Consider the following 25,498-nt stretch of genomic DNA (forward strand, 5'->3'; position numbering starts at 1 on the left):
CATACACTCTGTCTTTTTGGACCTCCGTGCCATGATGCAGTGCCTCCACCAGAGGGAAGACCAGGAGGCAGCTGTGCCTGCTCATGAGGAGCAGCTGGCCATGTCAAGAAGCGCCAACCTGTGCAAGAGACTGGACCGGACTCGAATCAGCTGCCTCCAAATATTCGAGCGGCATTGTCAGTGATGACTATAGTTGTCCAGGCAGGTTATCACTGACTTATGCACCCTGCTGTAGGATAAGTTATGACTTATGGGATTTGGTGGGCACCCTATGCTCGTGGCATTCAGAATCACAGTGGCACTTAACTTTTATGCATCTGAATCATTCCAAGGATCCACTGGGTACATGTGTGGGGTCTCCCAGGCAGCAGCTGCACTGATGCATCAAGGAGGTGACCAATGCCCTATTCAAGAGGGCCAGCGACTATATGCACTACTGGACCGACCCTGGCAGTCAGCTCGAGAGGGGTATCAGATTCGGGACCATCGCTGGATTCCCCTAGGTGCGAGATGTGATAGATTGCACATATGTGGCTAACAAGGCTCTAATGGACCAGCCATAGGAAGGGCTTCCATTCAACCAACATTCAACTGGTCTGCGACCAGAGAAAGCATTTCCTGCAGGTGTGCTCCTACTTCCCGGGAAGCATATGGTTACATACTTTGACAGTCTCGAGTGCTACACATTTTCAGGCCTCCCCACTCACCTTCAGGGATGGATTCTTGACGTCAAGGGCTACCCATTGGAGACATGGTTACTGACACCTGTGAGAAACCCTCGCAATGCAGCAGAGGAGAGGTATAACACTTGCCACGGCTCCACATGAGTGACCATCGAGCAGATCATTGGGCTGTTGAGGATGAGATTCTGTTGCCTAGATCAATCTGGTGGATCCCTGCAGTGTGCCCCAGTGAGGGTCTCGGGTATCATTGTGGTCTGCTGTGTTCTGCACAATCTAGCACTGCAGAGGGAAGAGGCCTTGCATGATAAGAACATGACTGAGCGACACTCTTCCACCAACAAGGAGAATGTGGAGAGGGTGATGAGCAGGCAGCACTAGATGTTGAAGCCCTTGCACCGGAGGCCAGGCAGATTGAGCGACGGGCCAAGGAGGCAAGAGACAATCTCATACTTACCCACTTACAGCCACCATGATGGCCACTCAGAGTAAAAACAATAATGGCTCACCTCAATGCACACAGTCTGTTGCCTCCTTTCCATTTGTGTTCGTGCCTAGTGCCCAGCTGAACCATGCGCTAGTGGCCATGGGAGAACATATGTTAATGAGGTCTGTGGTTACATTGGCTTTTCACTAAGGAGGACGTCAGCAGCTCACAACTAATGCATGATAGAATAATCACTTTTACACAACGAACATTAATGGCTTGAACAAAATAACTTTATCTTAAGCATCACATGTCAGATATCAAACACCCGTGAAGCCCCCAAGTATGTCTAGGTGCTTTTCTTTATAAGTTTGCAAGTCCTTCTATGAATTGTGAACCAATCACCCGCAGCTAGGCTGGAGGCAGGCTGCTGATCAGACTGCCCCTTGGCCTGTGATGACTTTGGCAGCCATCCTCTGGCTGCCTGAGGCCTGGAGGGCCCTGGCTGCCTCAGGAGTTCCTGCACAGGTGCAGCACTTGAACAAGTGGGGACCTAGGCTGTTCAATAGTGGATGGTGAGACTGGAGTCTCCATGCAAGAGAGTGAGGATTGTTTTCCATCGACACACAGTTCACCGTAAGTGCTGGAATTACTGAGCAGGTCTGGCAGCATCTGTGAAGAGAGAAGCAGAGTTAACATTTCAGATCTGTGAACTTTCATCAGAACTGGCAAAGGTTAGAAAAGAATTAGGTTTTAAGCAAGTGAATGGGTTGGAGGGTGGGGGGGGAGGAATGTGGGGAAGAGAACAAAGGGGAAGGTGCGGAACTCCTCCGCTCAGTCCAAAAGCATAACCTTGAACTTCCGGTCGCTTGCCATTTCAACACACCCCCCTGCTCTCATGCCAACATTTCTGTCTTTGGCCCGCTCCAGTGTTCCAGTGAACATCAACGCAAGCTCGAGGAGCAGCACCTGATCTTTTGATTAGGCACCCTATCGCCTTGCGGACCGAACATTAAGTTCAATAACTTCAGAGCATGACCGGCCTTTTTTATATTTTATTTTATTTTTTACCAATGTGTCTGTTTTTCATGTAGTCAGAGCTGCTCATTATTCTGCTATGAACACTCTCTCTGGACTAATGCTTTGTCTTTCACCACAAGCATTAACACACTCTTTGCCTTTGTCCCAGGACAGCTTTGTTATTTAATCTCTCCTGCCCTCTGCCCTACCAAACACCTTCCATGGCAGAGCAGGCTCGAAGGGCTGAATGGCCTACTCCAGCTCCTGAGTCCTATGGTCCAACAGGCAGCAGAAGGTGTCCTGGGGCAGCAAAGGGCACTCAGGAAGACATTCTTTTAAAACAGGCAGGAGTGAATGCAGGGCTGACTGGCCTTTAAATATGGCTGCTGCTCCAGAGTCATCTGATGCCATATTTGGTATCAAACCTCTTGGCCCCACTGCATGATTATTTGGCGGGGGGTGGGGCCTGGTGCTCCAGTATGCAAAATGGTCACCCATCATGTGATCGCAGTGGGGTTGGTGCTCACGTGACAAACAGGAACAGTGCCCATTTCCAGGCTTGCCATTGGAACTGGCTGCGGGCTCACTAAATTCAGCCCTGTGTCTGTCTAATTCATGAAAAATCTCTCCTCTGTGTCTTCCTTAAATAAAAGAAACATCAGGATAACCCAGCAGGAAATATTTGAGTTGCCAACCTTGTTTCTTTAAAAAGAGTAAAAAGTAAATTAGCACTTCAGTTAAAATAGCCATCGAGCACAATATCATCTATATATTATGACCCACCCCATAGTTTCAAGGCCTTAGTCTCTCTTACAATAATCTACTGTAAACCTAATAATTACATGTCTGTGTTCACACTTTTGACATTTAAGCAAAAATATGCAATAGTTGGTTAATATATGAAAATGCTTTTCTCATTCATGAAGGATCAGAATTGGTTTTGGGAATTAGCGCAAAACGATGTGATAACAATTCAGCAGCCATTTTACACCTTGACTGATTTACTTTTCCATTGTGTAGGTTGATGTTAACTACACAGGAACAGGGGGTTGGTTCTTTTATACTGCAGGCACCAATTCAGGGCTGGTACTGTTCCAGTACAATACGAGCTGTCAACATAATTACACTGCTCTTTTCTCAGGTGCTTGAATACTTCTGCAGAATAGACTCAGATCAGATAACACTCAGCCACTAAATCATCAGGAGAGCTGTTAGCCTCCAGTTATACTGCAGCTTTTTAAAAAAATCAAATATTTGATGTATTGGCTAATTGACGTTCATCTTCCAGTAGATAAGATTTACAACAGAAGGGGTGTAACTGGCTAACTGTTCTTGTACTTCATCATTCCCAGGCTTTTGACAGGGACCAAGAGGACTCCCCAAACAGTAAAGTTACTTACAGAATCATTGAAGGAGATCTTGCCAAATATTTTACAATCAATAGTTCCACTGGAATAATATCTGTGGTCAAACCACTGGACAGGGAATCCATGGATGCTTCTTTGAATGGAATTATCAATCTGACTGTGCAGGCCAAAGATTGTGGTAATCCTGCACGTAGCTCTACAGCACAAGTTGCCATCACGGTGGAGGTACACCATGAAATATTGTTCTCTAGTTTCTAGTAAAAGTGTCACTTTTAAACAGCATGTAAGTGGAATTCCAATGGCAATGCTCCTGGGTAGTTTGGGGCCTGGAGGATAGTTTTGAGATTTAATGTTTAACCTTTAAAAGCTGCTACTCAACTACTTCCCTGTTCAAATCCCTGTCATTGTAAGTCCTTTTAAATTTCTCAAGTCAATTAACGTGCAACAAATTTCAGGCTTCAAGATTAAACAAATGGCTTTCTTTCAAGGTTGATTTGCATCTGCAAGAATTCAGAAAGTGTTTTAAGAGATCTCCCCAGACACAGTGCAGAAAGTGTTTTTGATCGGTCCCTGGAAAATAAGTAGGGCCTTCTATTCCATTTCGAGCTGGGGCAGAGGAGAGTGGCCAGGTCATTTATGGAAGCTGGAATTTGGAGAGGAAAATTGTTCAGCTGTGATTTTGTCCATTTTATATCAATCATAATGTTTCAATGTGGAGGAATAGAGCAAATCCTCTGCTCTTTCCTTCCCCTGCACCAAGGGGAAGGTCCCCGGCTACTCTGGGAATTTTGCCTATTCCGCCATTTTAATCCTCCAATTGAATATTGGGAAGACCGAAGCCATTGTCTTTGATCCCCACTGTGAACTCCATTCCCTAGCCACCAACTTCATCTCCTTCCCTGGCCACTGTCTGAGGCTGAACCAGACTGTTCCCAACCTCAACGCCCTACTTGACCCTAAGATGAGCATCCAACAAAGTATCCTCTCCATTGATCGCGAACCCCTCCATTTGCTACCCTTACCTTCCCTGACCCCAATCACTGCTGATTCTCTTTCGACTGCCGCCCTCCATGATTCCCCATCCCAGTTACTCCTGTCTACTGTTCGCCCCATCTCCAGGTCCTTTTGAGGACTTAGCTGAGGCCCACCGCCAGTGATGCAGTGGCCTGATCTTCAAGGCCTCCACTCTGGTGATCTGCCTGGGGATGCCCAATAGGTGGTTGCATCGATGATAATGAAGTCAAAGGCCCAATATTAGGTGCATGTCAGCTCATACATTCAAACACTGGGATTGTTCTCTGTGTCCAGTGCATACCTCTTTTTGAGTGCTAATGAAGCTTTCCTCATGAAGTGTCAAATCTACAAAATCCCCTAGATGTCCATCAACTTTATCATCAGCTATTCCCAGAGTATATTCATGGAGTTCACTGTTACATCTTTGGTTTCTGTATCCTAGAAATTTGCAGCTTTTATGTTTCACACCATTCCTGTCGGTGATTCTTAGTTTCTTTTGTTTTTATTTGGCCAGATATATATTAACTGTCAAACAAATTTATTAATCAGTAAAAGAACAAATGAATTATAGCAGTGGCATAACCTTTATTTTTACAGTCATTAAGCTGTGTGGTTGCTCGTGCAATAGAAAATAATATTAGTTTCCAACTGCTGTGCAAAATTATAGTATCATTAATATCCTCCGTAGAGGTTCTTGTGCTTTTCTTATTTTTTTTAAGAGATACAGCATTAAAACAGGCCCTTCGGCCCACCGAGTCTGTGCCGACCATCAACCACCCATTTATACTAATCCTATACTAATTCCATATTCCTACCACATCCCCACCTGTCCCTATATTTCCCTACCACCTACCTACCCTAGGGGTAATTTATAATGGCCAATTTACCTATCAACCTGCAAGTCTTTGGCATGTGGGAGGAAACCGGAGCACCCGGAGGAAACCCACGCAAACACAGGGAGAACTTGCAAACTCCACACAGGCAGTACCCAGAATTGAACCCGGGTCGCTGGAGCTGTGAGGCTGCGGTGCTAACCACTGCGCCGCCCTATTATGTATTTGGCCTAGCTATTTCTCTTCGAATGATAGAGACAGACTGCCTGATATGAACAAAATAGTGCCTTGCAAATGCCTTCAAAAGCTATACTGTAGCCAAACAGATTCAAATAATTGTTCAATACAAAAAAAAGTTGAGAATTGACAAAAAATGTAAGATATTTGTACTTAAACTGACGAGCTTAGCGCTTCCTGAATCATGGCAGTGCAATGATTATGGGCTAGCAGCCTAGAGGTTATAATTTCAAAACCCAACATAGCAAGTTATGAAACTGCATCCAATTAACCGAGTAATTTGTGGTCAAGTACATGAAAAAAATGACCATGAAAATCAACATTGCCTGCATCCTGGGAACAGATAAAAAAATACATCAGACACATCAAATTAACTCTCTAATTACTGCAATGAGTTTTGATTTAGAGATTACAGCACTGAAACAGGCCCTTTGGCCCACCAAGTCTGTGTCGATCATTAACCACCCATTTATACTCATCCGACACTAATCCCATATTCCTACCACATCCCCACCTGTCCCTATATTCCCCTACCAACTATCTATATTAGGGGCAATTTATAATGGCCAATTCACCTATCAACCTGCAAGTCTTTTGGCTGTGGGAGGAAACCCACGCAGACACAGGGAGAACTTGCAAACTCCACACAGGTAGTACCCAGAATTGAACCCGGGTCGCTGGAGCTGTGAGGCTGTGGTGCTAACCACTGCGCCACTGTGCCGCCCTATGCTAGACTATGATTACTGTGAGTAAAATTAGTTTTGAAACTCTTAGATATCTTGACAGAATTAAAGATTTATACTAAATATTAGGCAAAAATATTTCATTTTAACACATGTAGGCCACACATTTTTACAACCTATGTTTTTTTTCATTTGTTCGTGGGGTGTGGGCATCGCTGGCCAGGCCAGGCTTTATTGCGCATCCCTAATTGCCCTTGGGAAAGTGGTGGTGAGCTGCCTTCTTGAACCACTACAGTCCATGTGAGGTAGGCACACCCACAATGCTGTTAGGAAGGGAGTTCCAGGATTTTGACACAGTGACAGTGAAGGAATGGCGATTTAGTTCCAAATCAGGATGGCATATGGCTTGGAGGGGAAACTGCAGGTGGTGTTCCCATGCATCTGCTGCTCTTGTCTTTCTAGGTAGAGGTCACACGGATGGAGGGTGCTGTCTAAATGCCTTGGTGAGTTTCTGCAGTGCATCTTGTAGATGGTACACAGTGCTGCCACTGTGTGTCAGTGGTGGAGGGAGTGAATGTTGGTAGATGGGGTGCCAATCAAGCAGGCTGCTTTGTACTGGATGTTGTCGAGCTTGTTGAGTGTTGTTGGAGCTGCACCCATCCAGGCAAGTGGAGAGTATTCCATCACACTCCTGACTTGTGTCTTGTAGATGGCGGACAGGCTTTGGGGAGTCAGGAGGCGCCACAGGATTCCTAGCCTCTGACTTGCTCTTGTAGCCATGGTATTTATCTGGTTACTCCAGTTCAGTTTCTGGTCAATGGTAACCCCCCAGGATGGTGATAGTGGGGGATTCAGCAATCATAATGCCATTGAATGTCAAGGGGAGAGGGTTAGATTCTCTTTTGTTGCAGATGGTCATTGCCTGGCACTTGTGTGGCGCAAATGTTACTTGCCATTTATCAGCCCAAGCCTGGATATTGTCCAGGTCTTGCTGCATTTCTACATGGACTGCTTCAGTCTCTGAGGGATTGTGAATGGTGCTGAACATTGTGCAATCATCAGCGACCATGCCCACTTCTGACCTTATGATTGAAGGAAGGTCATTGATGAAGCAGCTGAAGATGGTTGGGCCTAGGACACTACCCTGAGGAACTCCTGCAGTGATGCCCTGGAGCTGAGATGATTGACCTCCAACAACCACAACCATCTTCCTTTGCGCTAGGTACGACTCCAACCAGCGGAGAGTTTTCCCCGATTCCCATTGACTTCAGTTTTGCTAGGGCTCCTTGATGCCATACTCGGTCAAATGCTGCCTTGATGTCAAGGGCAGTCACTCTCACCTCACCTCTTGAGTTCAGCTCTTTCGTCCATGTTTGAACCAAGGCTGTAATGAGATCAGGAGCTGAGTGGCCCTGGCGGAACCCGAACTGAGCAGGTTGTTGTTAAGTAAGTGCTGCTTGATGGCATTGTTGATGACACCTTACATCACTTTATTGATGATTGGAAGTAGACTGATGGGGCGGTAATTGGCCAATTTGTAAGTGTTCTGCTTTTTGTGTACAGGACATACCTGGGCAATTTTTCACATTGCCATGTAGATGCCAGTGTTGTAGCTGTACTGGAACAGCTTGGCTAGGGGCGCAGCAAGTTCTGGAGCACAGGTCTTCAGTACTATTGCCAGAATGTTGTCAGGGCCCATAGTCTTTGCAGTATCCAGTGCCTTCAATCGTTTCTTGATATCACGCGGAGTGAATCGAACTGGCTGAAGACTGGCATCTGTGATGCTGGGGACTTCAGGAAGAGGCTGAGATGGATAATCAACTTGGCAATTTTGGCTGAAGATTGTTGCAAATGCTTCAGCCTTATCTTTTGCACTGTTGTAGGGCTCCCCCATCATTGAGGATGGGGATATTTGTGGAGCCACCTCCTCCAGTTCGATGTTTAATTGTCCACCACCATTCACGGCTGGACTGCAGAGCTTAGATCTGATCCGTTGGTTATGGGATCGCTTAGCTCCGTCTATTGCATGCTGCTTATGCTGTTTGGCATGCATGTAGTCCTGGGTTGTAGCTTCACCAGGCTGACACCTCATTTTGAGGTAAGCCTGGTGCTGCTCCTAGCATGCCCTCCTGCACTCTTCATTGAACCAGGGTAGATTCCCTGGCTTGATGGTAATGGTTGGGTGGGGGATATGCCAGGCCATGACGTTACAGATTGTGGTTGAGTACAATTCTGCTGCTGTTGATGGCCCACAGCACCTCATGGATGCCCAGTTTTGCATTGCTAGATCTGTTCGAAATCGATTCCACACAGTGTAGTGCCACACAACACAATGTTGGGTATTTTCAATGTGAAGACAGGACTTTGTCTCCACAAGGACTGTTTGGTGGTCATTCCTACCAATATTGTCATGGACAGATGCATCTGCAGCAGGCTCATTGGTGAAGACAAGGTCAGGATATTTTCCCTCTTGTTGGTTCCCTCACCACCTGCTGCAGACCCAGTCTAGCAGCAATGTCCTTTGGGACTTGGTCAGCAGTGGTGCTACTGAGCCACTCTTGGTGATGGACTTTGAAGTCCCCCACTCGGAGTACATTCTGCGCCCTTGCCACTCTCAGTGCTTCTCAACTTGGAGGAGTACTGATGCATCAGCTGAGGGAGGGCGGGAGGCGATAATCAGCAGGAGGATTCCTTGCCCATGTTTGACTTGATGCCATGAGACTTCATGGGGTCTGGAGTCAATGTTGAGGACTCCCAGGGCAATTTCCTCCCTCCCATATACCACTGTACCACCAATTCTGCTGTTTGTGGGACAGGACATATGCAGCAGTGGTGATGGCACTGTCTGGGGCATTGTCTGTAAGGTATGATTTCATGAGTATGACTATGCCAGGCTGTTTATTTATATTTAGAGATACAGCACTGAAACAGGCCCTTTGGTCCACCGAGTCTGTGCCGACCATCAACCACCCATTTATACTAATCCTACATTAATCCCATTACCCTCTCACATCCCCACAGTCCCCCTACCAATACTAGGGTTAATTTATAATGGACAATTTACCTATCAACCTGCAAATCTTTGGCTGTGGGAGGAAACCGGAGCACCCGGCGAAAACCCACGCGGTCACAGGGAGAACTTGCAAACTCCGCACAGGCAGTACCCAGAATCGAACCCAGGTCACTGGAGCTGTGAGGCTGCGGTGCTAACCACTGCGCCACTGTGCCGCCCCTAAATACAAGTGGCATCAGTTGCTTCAGAGAGAGAACTCATAACCTCAGGAAATCCCAAAGCACCAGAGTGGGATGTGAACCCACAACCTTTTGACTCGGAGGTCAGAGTGTTACCCACTGAGTCACAGCTGATACCCCTGATACCCCTGTTGCTTGACTAGTCTGTGGGACAACTCTCCCAACCTTGGCATAAGCCCCCAGATGTTAGTAGGGAGGACTTTGCAGGGTCAACAGGGCTGGGTTGTCATTTCCAGTGCCTAGGTCAATGCTGGGTGGCCCATCCGGTTTCATTCCTTTTTGACTTTGTAGCTAGAGCTGAGTGGCCTGTTAGGCCATTTCAGAGGGCATGTAAGAGTCAGCCACATTGCTGTGGATCTGGAGTCACATGTAGACTAGATCATTAGACTAGCTTTTTAATTCCAGATTTTATTAATTAAATTCAAATTCCACCTTCTGCTGTGGTGGGATTCAAATCCATGTCCCCTGAGCAATACGCTGGGTTTTTGGGTTACTATTCCAGTGACAGTACCACTACACCACCCCGATATGTGCTATACTTTAACTTATTTCATTGCTATTCTCCATTCCACTTATATATTTTACATATTACATATTTTGCTATTTTACTAGGCTAGTAATCCAGAGGCCTGGCCTGCAGACATGAGTTCAGATCCCACCATGGCAGCTGGGGAATTTAAATTCAATTCATTAAATAAATCTGGAATAAAAAGTTGGTATCAGTAATGGGGACCATGAAATTCTTGTAAAAACTCATTTGCTTCACTAATGTCTTTCGGGGAGAGAAATCTGCTGTCATTACCCAGTCTAGCCTGTATGTGACTCCAGGCCCACAACATTGTGGTTGACTCTTAACTGCCCTCTGAAATAGCCCAGCAAGCCACTCAGTTGTTTTGGAGACGATGGCTGTCCAATAAATGCCAGCGATGCCCACGTCCCATGAAAGATTTTTTTTTAAATAACAGAAATGGGGTCTGGGCACCACCTTGACAAACCTCGAAACAAATACCTGTTGCTTCCTATTCATCAACCAGTTTATTATCTATTCCCAGATTTTATGCTGGATCCTCACTTTGAACTTTAGCTACTCATGCAGAAGTTTGTCAAACACTTTTTGAAAGACATGTATATCGCGCAGTTTTCACAGTTCAATGGGGCTGCCAATTCCTGAATAAAATATCAAGGAGGTTAATTAGCCAAGTTCTGTTCCTTCTGAATCCATATTGGATGCTGTTTCTTAGGTTATTATTGTGCAGATATTCCACAAGTTTACTATCAACAATCATCGACCAATTATTTTACACACTTTACTTGCTTTATAGTCTTTAACATACATCTTGAAATATATTTTCTGCTGCTAACACACATAGCTATGCTTTGGAAAAAATAGTAGCGATTGTTGCCAGTATTACCACTTGCCCTGCTTTTACCCTGTTGTAACAGTACTTGTCTGCAGTAATGTTCTAAAATGTAATCAGTGTTCACTGCCTATTAAGGCCAATTAAGGGGTGTTAATGGCTTGTCACCTTGACAGGTGCTATAATTTTGCTGGAGGGAAATAAATGCTGGTATAGGATACTGTACTCACCAACTCAACTGCAGTTATCCTTTTGCTAAAGTATTTTTGAACAGGGAGCTGGCTCAAACACTGAATGGCAGATTCAGGCAGGATACTAGGGGTTTATCTGCTGATTTTTAAAATTCTTTCATGGGATCTGTGCATCACTGGCAAGGCCAGCATTTGTTGCCCATCCCTAATAGCCCTTGAACTGAGTGGCTTGCTAGGCCATTTCAGAGGGCAGTTATGAGTCAGCCACATTGCTGTGGGTCCGGAGTCACATGTAGGCCAGACAGGTAAGGATGGCAGATTTCCTTCCCTAAAGGACATTAGTAAACCAGATGGTAGTTTCATGCCATCATTACTGAGACTAGCTTTCAATTCCAGATTTTTATTAATGAATTGAATTTATTATTAATTGCATTTCAATTCCACCAATTGCCATGGTGTCATTTGAACCCATGTCCCCGGGGCATTAGCCTGGGCTTCTGAATTACTAGTCCAGCGACATTCTTTCTTTCTTTCTTTTTTCTTTTGGGCCTCCTTATCTCGAGAGACAATGGATACGCGCCTGGAGGTGGTCAGTGGTTTGTGAAGCAGCGCCTGGAGTGGCTATAAAGGCCAATTCTGGAGTGACAGGCTCTTCCACAGGTGCTGCAGAGAAATTTGTTTGTTGGGGCTGTTGCACAGTTGGCTCTCCCCTTGCGCCTCTGTCTTTTTTCCTGCCAACTACTAAGTCTCTTCGACTCGCCACAATTTAGCCCTGTCTTTATGGCTGCCCGCCAGCTCTGGCGAATGCTGGCAACTGACTCCCACGACTTGTGATCAATGTCACACGATTTCATGTCGCGTTTGCAGACGTCTTTATAACGGAGACATGGACGGCCGGTGGGTCTGATACCAGTGGCGAGCTCGCTGTACAATGTGTCTTTGGGGATCCTGCCATCTTCCATGCGGCTCACATGGCCAAGCCATCTCAAGCGCCGCTGACTCAGTAGTGTGTATAAGCTGGGGATGTTGGCCGCTTCAAGGACTTCTGTGTTGGAGATATAGTCCTGCCACCTGATGCCAAGTATTCTCCGAAGGCAGCGAAGATGGAATGAATTGAGACGTCGCTCTTGGCTGGCATACGTTGTCCAGGCCTCGCTGCCGTAGAGCAAGGTACTGAGGACACAGGCCTGATACACTCGGACTTTTGTGTTCCGTGTCAGTGCGCCATTTTCCCACACTCTCTTGGCCAGTCTGAACATAGCAGTGGAAGCCTTACCCATGCGCTTGTTGATTTCTGCATCTAGAGACAGGTTACTGGTGATAGTTGAGCCTAGGTAGGTGAACTCTTGAACCACTTCCAGAGCGTGGTCGCCAATATTGATGGATGGAGCATTTCTGACATCCTGCCCCATGATGTTCGTTTTCTTGAGGCTGATGGTTAGGCCAAATTCATTGCAGGCAGACGCAAACCTGTCGATGAGACTCTGCAGGCATTCTTCAGTGTGAGATGTTAAAGCAGCATCGTCAGCAAAGAGGAGTTCTCTGATGAGGACTTTCCGTACTTTGGACTTCGCTCTTAGACGGGCAAGGTTGAACAACCTGCCCCCTGATCTTGTGTGGAGGAAAATTCCTTCTTCAGAGGATTTGAACGCATGTGAAAGCAGCAGGGAGAAGAAAATCCCAAAAAGTGTGGGTGCGAGAACACAGCCCTGTTTCACACCACTCAGGATAGGAAAGGGCTCTGATGAGGAGCCACCATGTTGAATTGTGCCTTTCATATTGTCATGGAATGAGGTGATGATACTTAGTAGCTTTGGTGGACATCCGATCTTTTCTAGTAGTCTGAAGAGACCACGTCTGCTGACGAGGTCAAAGGCTTTGGTGAGATCAATGAAAGCAATGTAGAGGGGCATCTGTTGTTCACGGCATTTCTCCTGTATCTGACGAAGGGAGAACAGCATGTCAATAGTCGATCTCTCTGCACGAAAGCCACACTGTGCCTCAGGGTAGACGCGCTCGGCCAGCTTCTGGAGCCTGTTCAGAGCGACTCGAGCAAAGACTTTCCCCACTATGCTGAGCAGGGAGATTCCACGGTAGTTGTTGCAGTCACCGCGGTCACCTTTGTTTTTATAGAGGGTGATGATGTTGGCATCGCGCATGTCCTGGGGTACTGCTCCCTCGTCCCAGCACAGGCATAGCAGTTCATGTAGTGCTGAGAGTATAGCAGGCTTGGCACTCTTGATTATTTCAGGGGTAATGCTGTCCTTCCCAGGGGCTTTTCCGCTGGCTAGGGAATCAATGGCATCACTGAGTTCCGATTTGGTTGGCTGTATGTCCAGCTCATCCATGACTGGTAGAGGCTGGGCTGCATTGAGGGCAGTCTCAGTGACAGCATTCTCCCTGGAGTACAGTTCTAGGTAGTGCTCAACCCAGCGGTCCATCTGTTTGCGTTGGTCAGTGATTATGTCCCCCGATTTAGATTTGAGGGGGGTGATCTTCTTGATGGTTGGCCCAAGAGCTCTCTTCATGCCATCATACATTCCTCTGATGTTTCCGGTGTCTGAGGCCAGCTGAATATGACTGCATAGGTGTTGCCAGTAGTCGTTTGCGCAACGCCTAGCTGTTCTTTGTGCAGTACTTCTGGCTGCTTTAAGTGCTGCGGATGTTAAATCGCTGGGGGCTTTCTTGTAGTTCAAAAGTGCAATGCGCTTAGCGGCTGTGACAGGTTCCAGCTCTTCATTATGAGATTGAAACCAGTCTGCATTTCTCTTCGCACTTTTGCCGTAGGTGGTCAAAGCTGACTCATAGATGGCGTCTCTGATGTGGGCCCACTTGGTCTCAGCATCCCCTGTGGGAGTGTTTTGAAGGGCTGTTACAAGTGAATTTTGAAATTTTTGTAACAGCTGTGGGTGAGAAATTCTGCTCGTGTTGATGCGCGGGTGGCCCTTCTGCTTGGAATGATGCAACTTCTTTGGTCTGAGTCTAACCTTGCTGCACACCAGGGAGTGGTCGGTGTCGCAGTCCGCACTGTGGAAGCTGCGTGTGATTTGAACACTGTTTAAGGCGGCTCGCCTTGTGACAATGAGGTCTAGCTGGTGCCAACGACGTGATCTTGGGTGCCTCCATGAAACCTGGTGACAGGGTTTAGTGTGAAAGAACGAGTTGGTGATGCAGAGGTTATGATAGGTACACAACTCAAGCATTACCACTATCCTATCATACACTCTCAGACAAGCAACATTAACATTTACAAAGTACTGCAGTAAGCACACACACTGAGTGTCTTTTAGGTTCAGTTGATGAGACGAGATGAGTTTCCAAACACATATTCGTGCCATCACTAAGACCGCCTATTTCCATCTTTGTAACATTGTTCAACTTCACCCACGTCTCAGCTCATCTCCTGCTGAAACCCTCATTCATGCCTTCATTACCTCTAGACTTGACTAGTCCAATGCACTCCTGGCTGGTCTCCCACATTCTACCTTCCGTACATTTGAGGTCATTCAAAACTCTGCTGCTCATGGCCTCACTTGCACCAAGTCCCGTTCATCTATCACCCCTATGCTCACTGACCTACACTGGCTCCCAGTCAAGCAAAGTTCTCATCCTTCTTTTCAAATCCCTCCATGGCCTCACCCCTCTCTCTATCTCTAATCTCCTCCAGCCCCACATCTCTCTGAGATATCTGTGCTCATCTAATTCTGACTTTCAGCATCCCCAATTTTAATCGCTTCACCATTGATGACTGTGCCTTCAGTTGCCTCGGCCCTAAGCTCTGGAATACCCTCCCTACACCTCTCCACCTCTCTACCTCACTTTCCTTCTGTAAGACACTCCTTAAAACCTACCTCTTTGACCAAGCTTTTGGTCATCTGACCTAATATTTCCTCATTTGGTCCGGTGTCATATTTTGTTTTATAATTCTCCTTTGAAGCACCTTGGGACATTTTATTTTTAAAGGTGCTGTATAAATATAAATCGTTGTTCTGATTGTTAGTTGGCAGCACTCCCACCTCTGAGTCAGAGGTTGTGGATTCAAGCTCCAGGACTTGAATTCATAATTTAGGTCAGGGGCCAGCAAGCTTTATTTTACCTGAAGAGCCTATTTAAAAAAAAATTGCTGAAAAGAAAAACTATTAGAAGCCACAAGATGAAATTTTGACATTTCTAAACCAAATACTTGGCAAATTGCCAAGTGTCTCTGGTAGAATGCATAATTTGCATATATAATAAATAAAATACATGTATTGCATTTATGTATCACTAAAAAAAATCAAAACTATAATAGACCTAACTGAATTATCATTTTTTAAAAACTTTTTTTACTATAATTTTGTCAGTAAAGTCATCTTTGAAACAAACTATAATTTAAGATGCGTAGAATTAAGACAATTTTTTCAGCTATTGATTCTCATGATAAAAAAAAGCTTCTAATAGCACATTCGGAATAATTTACCATCTCAGCTATATTAGAAACAATAATGGTTGAAGCCATCAAACCTTCGAACCAAAGGCATTATCCATAACCATTGTGTAGCTATATCACTCAGTTTTATTTAGAGCACGGTGATGTTTTTCATTAAAATAATCATTTGAAACCGTGAATTGCAGCATAATGATTAGCTTTTTATCCACACTATTAAAACAAGGCTCTTAATTTTCTAGACTTATTTTTTTTTAGGCTTATTCATGTTCATGCTATCCAATTGCAAAAGGTGAGGAGCCACAAATGAGATGTTAACGAGCCGCATGAGGTTGCAGACCCCTGAGTTAGGCTGACACTTTGGTGTAGCACTGAGAGGTCAGAGATAGTTTTTTGGGTGCAAAGTTCTGGCCGCCTATTTAGGCAAATGTAAAAGGTTGCATGGCACTGTTTGAAGAAGAACAGCAGATTCTTTACCAATATAGGACCAGGAGTAGGTCGTTCAGCCCCTTTCAGCCTGTTCCACCATCCTATTTGATCATCTCTGTTATGATGTTCAGGTGGTCTCCACATCCACCACCTGGTCAGCCAGTCATCTGCTCCCATTGAAATCCTATTGGAGCTGTGTCCCTACAAGGTCATCCCACAAAGTTATTCTGGGGCATAAACAGAATAGACCACAGTTTCTATTTCACTGACTATAACACTCCCAGTAGATCTGTCAGGTTCTCAATACAATATTGGTATCAAAGCTCTCTAGAAACTGAGGTCTCTGCTCCAATAAAATCAATCTGTCCTGTGGAGGGTGTTTTAATAATTCAAAAAGGCATAGGAAGAAAGTAGATCTATTTTTTCTTTTATCTATTTTTGATAGTCAAGCGACTTGATTGAAACATATAAGATCGTGAGGGGTCTTGACAGGGTGGATGTGGAAAGGATGTTTCCTGTTAGGGAGAATCTAGAACTAGGGGTCACTGTTTAAAAATAAGGGGATGCCCACTTAAGACAGAGATGAGGAGAATTTCTTTCTCTCAGAGGGTTGAGTCTTTGGAACTCTCTTCCTCAAAAGGCAGTGGAAGCAGAGTCTTTAAATATTTTTAAGGCAGAGGTAGATAGATTCTAAAGAAGCAAGGGGGTGAAAGGTTATTGGGGATAGGCGGGAATGTGGAGTTGAGGTTACAATCAGATCTTGTCGACTAGTGGAGCTGGCCTACTCGTGCTCCTAACTCGTATGTTCATACGTAAGCACGAATGAAGCTCTGTAAAAAGTATAAGGTTGATCAATTATTCATAGACTCTGCTTATCGAAACAGTCTGATTGGTTCTTCATATTGAGTTTTACCTGACACAGTAACATTGCTAGTGGCAAGTTTTGTAAGAAAGCTCAGCTTTTCCAGATCTGTTTATATATTCTTAGTTCATTTTATTTTGACTGTAAAAAAAATGTAAAAAATTTCCCTTTTGTCAAAATCTTATCAGCACTCTGACTCCTACTTATTGCTGCTGAATATCAAATCTAAAATTTCTGGTTGCCATATGTTGTGTGCGAGGTTGGAGGTATTTTAATATCAACAGTGAGGAAGTGATGCTTGACTTAGTAAGTCAGACACCATCTGGAGTATTGTGTTCAGCGCACCTCAGGAGGATATATTGGCCATGGAGTGGGTGCAGTGCAGATTCAGCACAATGATACCAGGGCATAAAGGGTTAAATTACGAGCACAGATTGCATAGACTTATCTTGTATTTTCTTGAGTTTAGAAGGTTGAGGGGTGATCTAATTGAGACAATTAACACAACAAAGGGATTCAATAGGTTAATACAGGGAAACTATTCCCTTTGGCGGGGAAATCCAGAACAAGGAAATATAACCTTAAAATTAGTGTTAAGTCAGATAGGAGTGAAATCAGGAGGAACTTTTTTCACACAAATTGTGGTAGAGACCTAGAACTCTTTTCAAAAGGCTGTGGATGCCGTGACAATTTAAATTCTCAAGACTGAGACCAGTAGATCTTTTTTAGATAATGGCATCAAGGGATTTGGAGCAAAGCCATGATGTAATGGAATGGCAGAGGGGATGAAGGGCCTATTCTTGTTCCTATGTTCCTGAAAGATCTTAAAAGGTTATTTTACACTGCTGTACAACTTACTGTTTATTTTCATTTGTAAGGTGATGGAGGCTGTGAAATAAAATGGAATATTGCAGTGGATTAACAAATATTTTGTTCAAATGAATAAACCATTGTTATTATCTTCCATTGTAGGATGTGAATGACAATGAACCAGTTTTTAACCAAAGCACCTTTATTGTTGCTGTGCCTGAAGACCAGTTAGGTAAGAGTTAAGTTTATGAGATGGATGAGAAATTAAATTCCAATTGTCTTACACAAATGTCGCAAATAGTACAGTACATGATAGAAATTTACACTAAAATTAAAATAAACTCCTCCTGAATAGCATACCATTCTACAAATTTTTCTGCAATGTTGTGAAATGACCAAACTTTGGGTTGAATTTAATTCTCCCACCGCCAGGTTTGGCGGTGGGCGAAAAATGTGAGCCGTACGCCGTCATGCTGCCGCAACTTTGAGCCCGGCAGCTCATTTAAAAACGCAGGGCGCACCGCCCCCCCCCCAATCACGTGGTAGTGTCAGGCCCTGTGACGCCGGCAACAGTGTCAGCTGTTTCTGCATAGGCTCTGGTGCCATTTTTAAAGGGCTGCTAGCCCTGCTCAGAGAATGCCAAGTTGACTCCTCTCCCCACCCTCACCCCCTACCAATTGCACAAATTGCAGAGGTCATCCCTCCCCTCCCACACTAAAAATGCAGAGTTGAACCCATCACCACTCCCCCCTCAACTACACTAAAAATGCTCTGATCCCTTTTCTCCGCCTCGGTTAGTGCCAGCTTTCCTTGAATGGGAAAGTGAAGGCCCATGAATGCCACATGTGGCACTGAAGATCTGGATCCGATGGTAAGATCATGGGGAATTGGATTTAAATGTATGCATAAAATGAATTTCATTATTCAAAGTTGGGTCTGTTGCCGAACACTGGGGGGATGGGGGGTGCCATGATGTTAAGAGCTCAAAAGAATTCAGCCCTTTTTGTCTGTGTGTCAGGGAAATTGATGTTTTTCACACAGTTGGATCGTAACAACAGTTATTCACATAAATATCATATGTGGAGGCCTGCAGAATGTGATACCACATAAGGGCCTGGAATCTCCTTTGCATTTGCACCCAGAGACACCTGCTATTTGGGCATATACCAGTTATGTGGCTAAAAGATCACAGAATTTTGGGAGCAAAAGAGTTTGCTTAACTACCATACACCTACATCCCCTTGATCTTTTATGCCATCAAACCCTCCGTCCGAACATGTCTCCGGCCAAAATATTGGCCACATGCCCCCTAACTCTCAAATACGAGGATTCACCAATTGTGCTTGTTCGGGGGAGGAGTCTCTCTACATTGTGTCCAGATTTTCAGGTACAGCAAGAAACAAGGAGATTTTTCTGGTCTTAGAGTAATATTTTTGGAGCATTTAAAAAAATGTATCTTCAATTAGACTTGCTCGGTATTATTTGTTTCTTTGAATGGATTTTAATGGTATAAGTCGAAGACTCATTAAAAATGAAAAGCTTCCCCAATTGCAGGTTAATAAAGCTGCTGCACCTGATGTGCATGAATTATGTTTAAATGAGTTGAAAATTCAATTCTTAAGGCACAAAAAGAGATATAGGTTCGCTGTTTCCTTGGATCCCATTGTTCACCTTGATTTAGGCCATTTTAATTGAGGATACTTGGCTATAATTTGACATCAGCAAAATGGGCACAGCTTCATGTGCAATTTAGCGTACAAGTTTCAAACCACAATACTGCACTGGAAGGTGAGCACAGTGTCCATGGAGCACAGTAGTTGGTGAGTTTTTCTGCCTTTGTCTCCAAGCTAGGAGAGTGCAACTTAACTCGTCAGCTGATTGGTCAGTAAGTATGCACTGTAAGGTACTGTGTGTAAATAGCTGCATAAAAGAAAAGTGTATAAGTTTTAAATAACCCTTAACTACCTATAGGGGAAGGAGCTAATTGATGAGGGAGAGTCTGTAATTCTACATTCAACTAGCAACTTGTTTAAAAGTAAGGTTAAGCTATGGCAGGGCAGCTCGGCCGAGTGGAACGTGCCTCCTATGGTATGTGGGATTTCTTGGATGGTTCAAGTATCCTTGATGAAAACGTCTGCAGGCAGTGTGACCAGCTGCAGAAACATGAGCTCTGGGTTTTGGAACTGAGCGGTGGCTGGAATCACAGTGGTGCATTCGTGATGCTGAGAACTACATGGATAGCACGTTTAGGGAGGTGGTCACACCGCAGGTTAAAAGCGTGCTAGCAGGGAGGGAATGGGTAATCACCAGAAAGTCTAGGAGGACCAGGCAGGTACTGCAGGAGTTCTATGTGTTTATCTCACTTTCGAAACGGTTTTCCATTTTGGACGCTGGGGCAGGTGATGTTCCTCAGAGGTGTGTAGCAAGAGCCAAGTTCGCGGCACCAGGGATGGCTCAGCTGCATGGGCGCAAAGGAAGAGTGGAAGAGAAAGAGTGGTAGGGGATTCAATAGTTAGCAGAACAGACAGGCATTTCTGCAGCCGTAGACATGACTCCAGGAAGATGTGTTGCCTCCCTGTTGCCAGGGTCAAGGATGTCACAGAGCAGCTGCAGGACATTCTTAAGGGGGAGGGTTAACAGCCAGAGGTCGTGGTTCATATTGATACCAACAACATAGGGAAGAAGAGGGATGAGGTCCTGAAAGCAGATTTTAGGGAGCTGTAAGACATTGGGCTGAATTTTTAAAGTTCGCCGTCGATATTTAGCGTGGCAGCTCATTTACATGGAGGGGGCGGAATGATGACATAGAGCGGGCAGGCTCTCCATCCCCGGCAATGGCATCCGGTGCCAATGCGCAATCGCCGGTGCCATTTTTAATGGGCTTTAAGCATTTCAGTTAGATTTAAATTTTTAAAGGTCCCAGTCTCCAAGCAATAAAGTTACAATTTTAATAGCACTTTGAATCCCCTCTTCCACCCACCATTGAGTAATCAATATATAAATATATATAAAAAAACATTTATTGCGATCCTGAACTTTCCCCCCCACTGAACTTTATTAACTTTGACCCTCAGCCCGTCCCACCATCCCCTCAACCAAAAGGAAGATTTTTCCCCGCTACCCCACTCCTCCCCGCTCCCACCAGTGTGCTGCCTCGGATCTCCGAACAGAGGTGTGGGAGTTCCAGCAGCTGGCTGGAATATCGATGTGGGATGGCTGTCGCGACGAGGTAAGTAATTATTCATCTAATTTAAATTGACTCGCTGAGTGCCGGGGGGAGTCGCCACGAGGCCTCGCCGCCAACTGTAATATGCAGCGGGGCCTTCCCGGAATTGACCACAAACTTCAGTTTAAGAATCACCCAGCATTAAAAATAAAACATAAATCAAGATTTTTATAGGTTTTGCATTGTGATATATCCAAGCATTGATGATACCATGAATCTATCATTACAATGAAGGTCTTACTAAGCATAATTATTACCTAATACTGGTCAATGAGTTGCAGATGAGGGAAATGGTGGGTAGACACAAATACCACGAATGTATTGGCTGTTCATTCCATTTTTGTAAAGGTTCCGTGCTATCAGTTGACTGACAAAGTTCTTGCCAGTGCCACTGTCACCGTGTAGAGACATGGTGAGGGGTTTCTTGGGATCAGGAGTACTTAAAGAACCTTTAATCGCTTTGACGATCACTTCACGTGCAATGATTGTTCTGGGTACTGCCTGTGCGGAGTTTGCAAGTTCTCCCTGTGATCGCGTGGGTTTCCGCTGGGTGCTCCGGTTTCCTCCCACAGCCAAAGACTTGCAGGTTGATAAGTAAATTGGCCATTGTAAATTGCCCCTAGTGTAGGTAGGTGGTAGGAGAATGGTGGGGATGTGGTAGGGAATATAGGATTAATGTAGGATTAGTATAAATGGGTGGTTGTTGGTCAGCACAGACTCGGTGGGCCAAAGGGCCTGTTTCAGTGCTGTATCTCTAAATAGACACGTGACAGTATGATATAGCTATTACAGAAACATGGCTTAAGGAGGTACAGGAATGGTAGCTCAGTGCCCTTGGTTATAGGGTTTTCAGATGAGATAGAGGCGGATAAAAAGGGAGGGGTGGCAATTTTGGTTAGAGCTTTGGTTTACAGCTGTGAGGAGGGATGATATGTTAGAAGGATCATCAATTGAGGCCACAGGATTGAGCTAAGGAACAAACAAGGGGCAGTCACACTGCTGGGAGTGTACTATAGACCCCCAAACAGTCAGAGAAAGATAGAAGAGCAAATATGCAGGCAAATCTCTAAGAACTGCAAAAACGATAGGGCAGTAATAGTAGGGGATTTTAATTATCCCAATATTAACTGGGATAGTTTTAGTGTGAAAGGAATGGAGGGAACAGAATTTTAAGGTGCATTCAGGAGAACTTTTTTGACCAGTATGTAGCAAGTTCAACAAGAGATGGCATGGTGCTGGATTTAGTTTTAGTAAATGAGCTGAGCAGGTGGAAAGAGTGGCAGTGGAAGAGCATCATGGTGTCAGTGATCATAATTCAGTTAGTTTTTACATAATTGTGGAAAAAGACAGAGATGGAACAGGAGTTAAAGTTCTGAATTGGGGCAAGGCCAAGTTTTTTTTAATTCATTCACGGGATGTGGGCGTTGCTGGCCAGACCAGCATTTATTGCCATCCCTAATTGCCCTTGAGAAGGTGGTGGTGAGCTGCCTTCTTGAACCGCTGCAGTCCATGTGGGGTAGGTACACCCACAGTGCTGTTAGGAAGGGAGTTCCAGGATTTTGACCCAGCAACAGTGAAGGAACAGCGATATAGTTCCAAATCAGGATGGTGTGTGACTTGGAGGGGAACTTGCAGGTGGTGGTGTTCCCATGTATTTGCTGCCCTTGTCCTTCTAGTTGGTAGAGGTCGCGGGTTTGGAAGGTGCTGTCTAAGGAGCCTTGGTGCATTGCTGCAGTGCATCTTGTAGATGGTACACACTGCTGCCACTGTGCGTCGGTGGTGGAGGGAGTGAATGTTAGTGGATGGTGTGCCAATCAAGCGGGCTGCTTTGTCCTGGATGGTGTCGAGCTTCTTGAGTGTTGTTGGAGCTGCACCCATCCAGGCAAGTGGAGAGTATTCCATCACACTCCTGACTTGTGCCTTGTAGATGGTGGACAGGCTTTGGGGAGTCAGGAGGTGAGTTACTCGTCTCAGGATGCCTAGCCTCTGACCTGCTCTTGTAGCCACGGTATTTATATGGCTACTCCAGTTCAGTTTTCGGTCAATGGTAGCCCCTAGGATGTTGATAGTGGGGGATTCAGCGATGGTAATGCCATTGAATGTCGAGGGGAGATGGTTAGATTCTCTCTTGTTGGAGATGGTCATTGCCTGGCACTTGTGTGGCGCGAATGTTACTTGCCACTTATCAGCCCAAGCCTGGATATTGTCCAGGTCTTGCTGCATTTCTACACGGACTGCTTCAGTATCTGAGGAGTCGCGAATGGTGCTGAACATTGTGCAATCATCAGCGAACATCCCCACTTCTGACCTTATGATTGAAGGAAGGTCATTGATGAAGCAGCTGAAGATGGTTGGGCCTAGGACACTACCCTGAGGTACTCCTGCAGTGATGTCCTGGAGCTCAGATGATTGACCTCCAACAACCACAACCATCTTCCTTTGCGCTAGGTATGACTCCAGCCAGCGGAGGGTTTCCCCCCTGATTCCCATTGACCTCAGTTTTGCTAGGGCTCCTTGATGCCAAACTCGGTCAAATGCTGCCTTGATGTCAAGGGCAGTCACTCTCACCTCACCTCTTGAGTTCAGCTCTTTTGTCCATGTTTGAACCAAGGCTGTAATGAGGTCAGGAGCTGAGTGGCCCTGGCGGAACCAAGCTGAGAAGTGATTTAGCGAAAATGGACTGGAAACTGGAAACAGCTACTTGAAGGTAAATCAGTGTCAGAGCAGTGGAAGATATTCAAAGGGGAGATTTAAGGAGTTCAGAGTAAACATGTTCCCACAAAGAGTTGGGCGGCCAAATCTAGAGCCTCCTGGATGTCAAGGTGCTTAGAGGGTAAGTTAAGGCAGAAAAAGAAATCTTATGCCAGACACAAAGAACTCACTACTACAGAAAGCCGAAAGGTGTATAGAAAGTGGAGGGGTGAAATCAAAAAGGAAATTAGGAAAGCAAAGGGAGGGCACGAAAGAATATTGACAAGCAAAATCAAAGTGAACCCAAAGATGTTTTATCAATACATTAAGAGTAGGAGGATAACTAAGGAAAGAGTAGGGCCCATAAAAGACCAAAAAGGTAACCTATATGTGGAGGCAGAAGATGTGGGTATGATTCTCAATGAATACTTTGTGTCTGTCTTCACTAAAGAGGGGGACAATGCAGACATTGTAGTTAAGGAGGAGGAATGTGAAGTATTATAGAGAGATAGAGCACTGAAACAGGCCCTTCAGCCCACCAAGTCTGTGCCGACCAACAACCACCCATTTATATTAATCCTACATTAATCCCATATTCCCTTACATCCCCACCTTCCCTCAATTCTCCTACCACCTACCTATACTAGGGGCAATTTACAATGGCCAATTTACCTATCAACCTGCATGTCTTTGGCTGTGGGAGGAAACCAGAGCACCCGGCAGAAACCCACATGGTCACAGGGAGAACTTGCAAACTCCACACAGGCAGTACCTAGAATCGAACCCGGGTCGCTGGAGCTGTGAGGCCACTGTGCCACCCCATGTGGTAAATATATGATAAACGTATGATAAACATGTGGATGTGATAAACATAGGGAGCAAGGAAGTATTAAGGGGATTAGCATCCTTGAAAGTGTATAAATTACCAGGGCTGGATGAAATGTACCACAGGCTGTTAAAAGAAGCCAGGGAGAAAATAGTGGAAGGCCTGACCATCATTTTCTACTTCTCACTGGATACAGGTGTGGTGCTGGAGGATTGGAGGACTGCTAATGTTGTACCTTTGATCAAAAGGGAGTGAAGGATAGACCGAATAGTTACAGGCCAGTCAATCTAACCTTGGTAGTGGGCAAATTATTGGAATCAATTCTGCAAATTGAAAGGCACGGAGTAATCAAGGATTGTCAGCATAGATTTGTTAAGGGAAGGTCGTGTCTGACTAACATGATTGAATTTTTTGAGGAAGTAACAATGATGATTGATGAGGGTAGTGCAGTGGATGTGGTTTACATGAATTTTAGCAAGGCTTTTGACAAGGTCCCACACTGGAGACTATTTTTTTTTTAAAGCCCATGGGATCCAGGGGAATGTAGCAAGGTGGATACAAAATTGGCTCAGTGGCAGGGAACAAAGGGTAATTGTTGACGGGTGTGTTAGTGACTGGAGGGCTGTTTCCAGAGGCGTTCTGCTGGGCTCAGTACAAGGTCCCCTGCTTTTTGTGGTATATATTAACGATTTGAACGTAGATGTAGGGGGAATGATCAAGAAGTTTGCAGACTACCCAAACGTTGGCTGCGTGGTTGTTAGTGAGGAGGATAGCTGTAGACTGCAAGAAGTTATCAATGGACCCGTCAGGTGGGCAAAAATGTGGCAAATAGAATTTAACCCAGAGAAGTGTGAGGTGATGCATTTGGGGAGGTCAAACAAGGCAAAGGAATACACAATAAATTGGAGGATACTGAGAGGTGTAGAGGAATTGAGGGACCTTGGAGTGAACGTCTACAGATTCCTGAAGGTAGCAGAACAGGTCGATAAGGTGGTTAAGAAGACACATGGAATTCTTTCCTTTATTAGTTGAGGTATAAAATATAAGAGTAGGGAAGTTATGCTGGGACTAGATAAAACATTAGTTAGGCCACAACTTGAGTACTGTGTGCAGTTCTGGTCACCTCATTACAGAAAGGATGTAATTGCACTAGAGAGGGTACAGAG

General features: G+C 45.1%; 1 protein-coding gene across 1 annotated transcript in view; it reads left to right on the forward strand.

Moving 5' to 3' along the window:
- The window catches only part of LOC137368642 (cadherin-related family member 2-like), a 199,930-nt gene that overhangs the window by 90,472 nt on the left and 83,960 nt on the right, over nt 1-25,498 (forward strand). The window contains exons 16-17 of the mRNA XM_068028782.1: nt 3,480-3,719; nt 17,752-17,821. Of these exons, the coding sequence (XP_067884883.1) occupies nt 3,480-3,719; nt 17,752-17,821 (310 nt within the window). The remainder of the gene's footprint in view (nt 1-3,479; nt 3,720-17,751; nt 17,822-25,498) is intronic.

The sequence above is a fragment of the Heterodontus francisci genome, chromosome 4, assembly GCF_036365525.1.
Source record: "Heterodontus francisci isolate sHetFra1 chromosome 4, sHetFra1.hap1, whole genome shotgun sequence".
Lineage (NCBI taxonomy): Eukaryota > Metazoa > Chordata > Chondrichthyes > Heterodontiformes > Heterodontidae > Heterodontus > Heterodontus francisci.